The 5,000-nt window shown below is 37.4% G+C and overlaps 1 protein-coding gene across 1 annotated transcript in view; it reads left to right on the plus strand.

The window, feature by feature from the left end:
- The window catches only part of LOC137628580 (uncharacterized), a 2,490-nt gene extending 1,566 nt beyond the window's left edge, over window positions 1-924 (plus strand). Inside the window, exon 2 of the mRNA XM_068359734.1 lies at window positions 916-924. Coding sequence (XP_068215835.1) covers window positions 916-924 — 9 coding nt within the window. The remainder of the gene's footprint in view (window positions 1-915) is intronic.
- Window positions 925-5,000: the final 4,076 nt, after the last annotated feature.

Here is a 5,000-nt window from a genome sequence, read left to right on the forward strand (position 1 = left end):
TCATTATGCCAGAATGTGCAAGGAGCAGTATGTGTACTGAATGTGGTGTAGATGGGCATGTAGCTAGAGTATGTAGGAAGAAGGGATTAAGTCAGCCAGGATGTTCGGGAAATTAGAGTGTAAGAGGGTTCAGCTGGGTGAGTCCTTGAGTGTGTGCGGGGTGAATGTGGTGCAAGTTCGTGAAGGTTTACTGCATGAAGATGTGATGGGTGAAAGAGCTTATGACTGCATGAGTGCAAAAGAAAATTTTAATGGAATAGAGCTAGTTGGTCTGATTGATACTGGACGTGTGTCAATTTAATGTTTAAGAATGCGTACGATAAGGTAAGGGGTGTTTGTGAATTTAGGGTGTGTAAAGGTGAAGTGAAAGGTATCAGTAATTTAAGTATGTCTGTGCAATTAAAGTTACGTGAAAATATTATGATTGGGGGGCTGATGATGGAAGATAATGATGTTTATGTGGTTGAGAGAGTAAATGACAAATATGATGTCTTGTTAGGTTATAATTACTTGAAAAAATCTGTTATGATTGTACATCCTAGTGTAAATATGATAAAGATGAAAGTTAAGTGTAAATTTTGTGGGTAATTTGATTTGAATGAAGATGGTAGGGTATGTACGAAGGTATGGAAAGGTGTGCCGTTAATAGCAAAAGAAGGTGTTAAATTGTTAAGAGATGCGAGTGAGGTTGTCAATGTAAAAGTTGCATTACCAAATAGTCTGGGAATTGTCAATGGTAACAATTGTGAATACGTATTTTGAATTTGCTGAAGCCGAAGGTGTATGTGAGCTTGTTGCCGAGTGTAAGGAGGAAGAGAATATGGGGTGTATGTGAGGGTGATTGCATGGGATGTATGAATATGTTGGTCAATCTAAAGGATGAAAGGTATGTTAAATTGAAACATGTTATGACAGGTAAGATAAAGCAGTATAACGATTGGGATTGTGAAAGTTTCGAAAGAAAGAATTAATGTAGATCAAAAAATAAGTCTGGGTGAAAGGGAACAATTGTATAGGATGTTATGGAATAGACAGAGAGTTTTGAGTCATGGTGACGAGGATTGTAGGGAATCAAAGCTGCCTGAATTTGAGATAATTCTTAGTAATGATACTCCCATATATCAACGTCCTCGACATTTTCCTCCACCGATTGACAGAGAAATAGAAGAACAGTGCCAGGAGTTAGAGCAAATGAGTGTAATAGAAAGGAGTGAGAGCGCCTGGAATAGCCCCATTGTACCTGTAAGAAAGCCAGATGGAAGTTTACGCATGTGTATTGATTATAGGAAAATGAATGAAGTAACTGTTAAAGAACGTTTCCCGATGAATGTAGTGTCTGACTATGTGTATAAGATGCATCATATGAAAGTTTTTACAAAGTTAGATTTAGTTAGGGGCTATTACCAGATGCCTCTGGCAGAGGGGAGCAGGCCCATTACGGCATTCTTGATTAGTAATTGTAATTATCAGTTTAGAAGATTAAGATTTGTCCCTGCTAATGTGCCTGCGGCCTTCCAGAGGGCGATGAATGTTGTTTTGGCTGGGTTTCATAGATGATATTTTGATAGCGAGTGAGACTGTTGAGGAACACATGCAGTTGCTTGAAGCAGTATTAGAACGTTTAATAGAAGTTGGTGTGAAAGTTAAGCTTAAAAAGTGTATATGATTGGCCGGGGAGGTGGAATTTCTTGGGCAGGTGGTGAGTGAATTGGATATAAGGAAGAGGGATAAGTTTCTGAGTAAGGTGAGAGAATTTCCACGTCCTCGTACGGTGGCTAAGTTGAGAGGTTTTTTTGGGTTGGTTGAATTTGGTCGGAAGTTTGTCAGAGATTGTTCGGGAATAGGGAAGCCTTTGAATGAGTGGACAGGTAAGAGAAATAATACGAGACTGAAATGGGATTAGCGTATAATAAAAGCATTTGAAAAGTTGAAAGATGAGGCCGCGAGAGACGTCACTTTGGCCTTTCCCGACTATAGTGAGCATGCGCGAATGCTAGAGTTATATATGGATGCTAATGGGATTAGTATGGGTGGTTTCTTGGTTCAAATGCAAAGAATAAACAGTTGAGAGTGCTAGAGTATGTAAGTAAAGCATTTGATAAGGATGAGCTGAAGTATTCCACGATTGAAAGGGAGTTGGCTGCGATAAGGTTTTGCGTCAAAGCGTTGAAGGTATTTTTGTATGGTGTGAAATTTATTGTGCGTACTGACCATCAGCCCCTAGTGTACAGGATTAGGAAAGTCTCTGAATGCTAGGGTTGCGCAGACATTAGAGGATTTGAATGAATTTGACTTTAAGCTAGAATATATACATGAGAGTAAGAACGTGATAGCAGATGCGATGTCAAGAATGCATGGTAAAATAGAAGATAGTAGCGAGAATGATAGTAATTTTGAAAGGTTGGCAGAAGATTTAGTGGTGGTACAAAGTTTTGAAGGGGTTGACATTGTGTATAAATGTATTTTGAGTGGGTTGAATGAAATTGAAAGGTTTGAATAGGGATATACCTGCTAGTGTAGATGAGCTTAGAATGAGTGTTAGGAATGAATTATCGAAGGAAATGGCATATATTATTATTATTTTTATTATTTTTATTATTATTATTATTATTATTGTTATTATTATTATTATTATTATTATCATTGGTATTATTAATTGCTAAGGTACAACCATAATTGGAAAAGCAGGATGCTATAATCCCAGGGGCCCCAACAGGGATAATAGCCCAGTGAGGAAAGGAAACAAGGAAAAGTGAAATATTTTAAGAGTAACAACATTATCATAAATATTTCATATATAAACTTTAAATAATTTAACAAAACAAGAGGAAGAGAAATTAGATAGAACAGTGTGCCCGAGTGTACCCTCAAGCAAGGGGAGGATAGTGTGCTTGAGGGTGAATTGTTATCAAAAGTATTATTGGTAGTAAGTATGTTGTATGGTGACACTGTTTATTTATATTTTGGGTGGAATCGTCCGCTGCCGTACCAGGCAAATAAGGAGACTTAAAGGGAGTATATATTGAGGTTACAATGTAATGAAAGATGTTGCAAGTTGTTGAGTGAGAAGGAGGATTGCCCGAGTGACTTAAATCTGAGTGGTATGAGCATGGAAGATAGTGACATAGGTGTGACAAGAATGACCCTATTGATAGGAGAGTAAAAATTTGTATGCATGGTGTAAAAGGAAGAATGATGACATATGTGGGTATAAATGAGAATGAGTACTGTAGTTTAATTGATACCGACGCGCAAGTGTCATTAGTGAATATGTCTGTTATCAAAGAAATAGAGCAGTAAAATTGGGAAGTGAAAAGGCAATGTACGAGTGTGAGAATTCATGGGATAGGTAAAGGAAGTTTGCTAGTTTGGGAAGAAGTGCGTTTGAAAGTAAAACTGGGAAGTATGGAGATGGAACATAATTTCATTGTAATGGGAGAGAATGAGATGCCTAGTTGTGTTTTGATAGGAATAGACTTTTTAAGATTGCATGATCTATCAACTGATATTGGTAGTGGTTTGCTTTTGAAGAATGGATGTGAAGTAGCTGTGATAGAAGATAATAGTGTACTTATGGGGAATTTTGTTGGCATGGTTGATATTACGAGGAGTGAAGATGATCTATTGACTAAAGAGGAGGTGGAAGAAATGCAAGAGGAATGTGTGGAAATTAAAAGGTTACGTGAATGTAAGTTGAATAGAATTGAGGTAGAAGAATGGCCGTCTGATTTAGAGGTGTATAAGAAAGTTAGTAAGAGACTTATTATGTGTAAGAATATTGTTAATTTTCTACATAAAGGAATGGATGAAGATATGTTCCTGTGTTTCCGATGCATGTTCAGTAAGTATGTGTATGTTAGTGCATGACAGAAATGGGCATGTGGGTAAGAATAAATTTTGGGAATGCATGCTTTAGAGATTGTTTAAGACTGGGTTGAGTCAGATAGGTAAGGATGTAGCAACTACGTGTGAAGATTGCCAGAAAGGGAAGTATCAGAGAGTGCATGCTAATCCGCCTGTTTTGAGATTGTGTATGAAAAAGCCATTAGAAATGTTTGTGATTGATTGCATATCATAGCCTGCAACTGCAAGAAGACAAGTGAGAATGATTGTTATGGTTGATCACATGAGTAAATTTACATATGCAGTACCCATCAAGGATAAACGGAGTGAGACTGTTGCAAGAATGGTTGGTCAAGTGATGTTGAAGATGTGTGTGTGTAAGCCTGCGAGAATGTTAAGTGATAATGGCCCTGAGTTTGTTGGATGGGAGTTTGAGCAGATGTTAAGAGAATGGGGTACTGAACATGTGTATTCAACTCATATGCCAAGTGCGAAGGGGTTGGCTGAAAAGACTAAGAACATTAACTGAAATTTTGTGAATGATGAGTACATGTGATAATGATTGGGATTTGTATGTTGATAGAGCATTATTGGCTTATAATGCAGCAGTGCATAAGAGTAAGGGTATGTCTCCATGTAAGTTTGTGTTAAATTTTGAAAAGATAGTAAGACCGAGGTTGGGTGTGTCGGAGGATGATAGAGATGTGTGGAGGAAAGCACATGAGAGGTTTGAAAGCTTTGAAGTTGGTGAGAGTGATGAAAGAAGTAATTGAAAAGAGTAGAATTAATGTAAATAAGGTGCATGTTTGAAGCTCCATATGAGGTGTTAAAAGTTGGTTCGATTGGATTAAGTTATGTTTTGGGTAAGTTGTGTGTGGATGGTAGTGGGGAAAGAATTAGGGCACACTACAACCAGTTGCGTAAATGGAAGGAGGTACCTGAGTATAACCAAGAGAATGGGATAAGTAAATGGTTGAAAATGAACAAGTGTGAACCTAGTATGTATGAGGAATTAGGTCTAGAAGGTAAATAGTTGGTGTTAGTAAAATAAAAAAAGGAAGAATACGAGAGCTTTAAGTAAGTAAAAGTGAGAATAGAAATAAGTATGACAAGGTTGTAAACGTACAAGTGAGTGTGGAAGATAAATGTTTTAATGC

Source organism: Palaemon carinicauda, chromosome 36, assembly GCF_036898095.1.
Source record: "Palaemon carinicauda isolate YSFRI2023 chromosome 36, ASM3689809v2, whole genome shotgun sequence".
Lineage (NCBI taxonomy): Eukaryota > Metazoa > Arthropoda > Malacostraca > Decapoda > Palaemonidae > Palaemon > Palaemon carinicauda.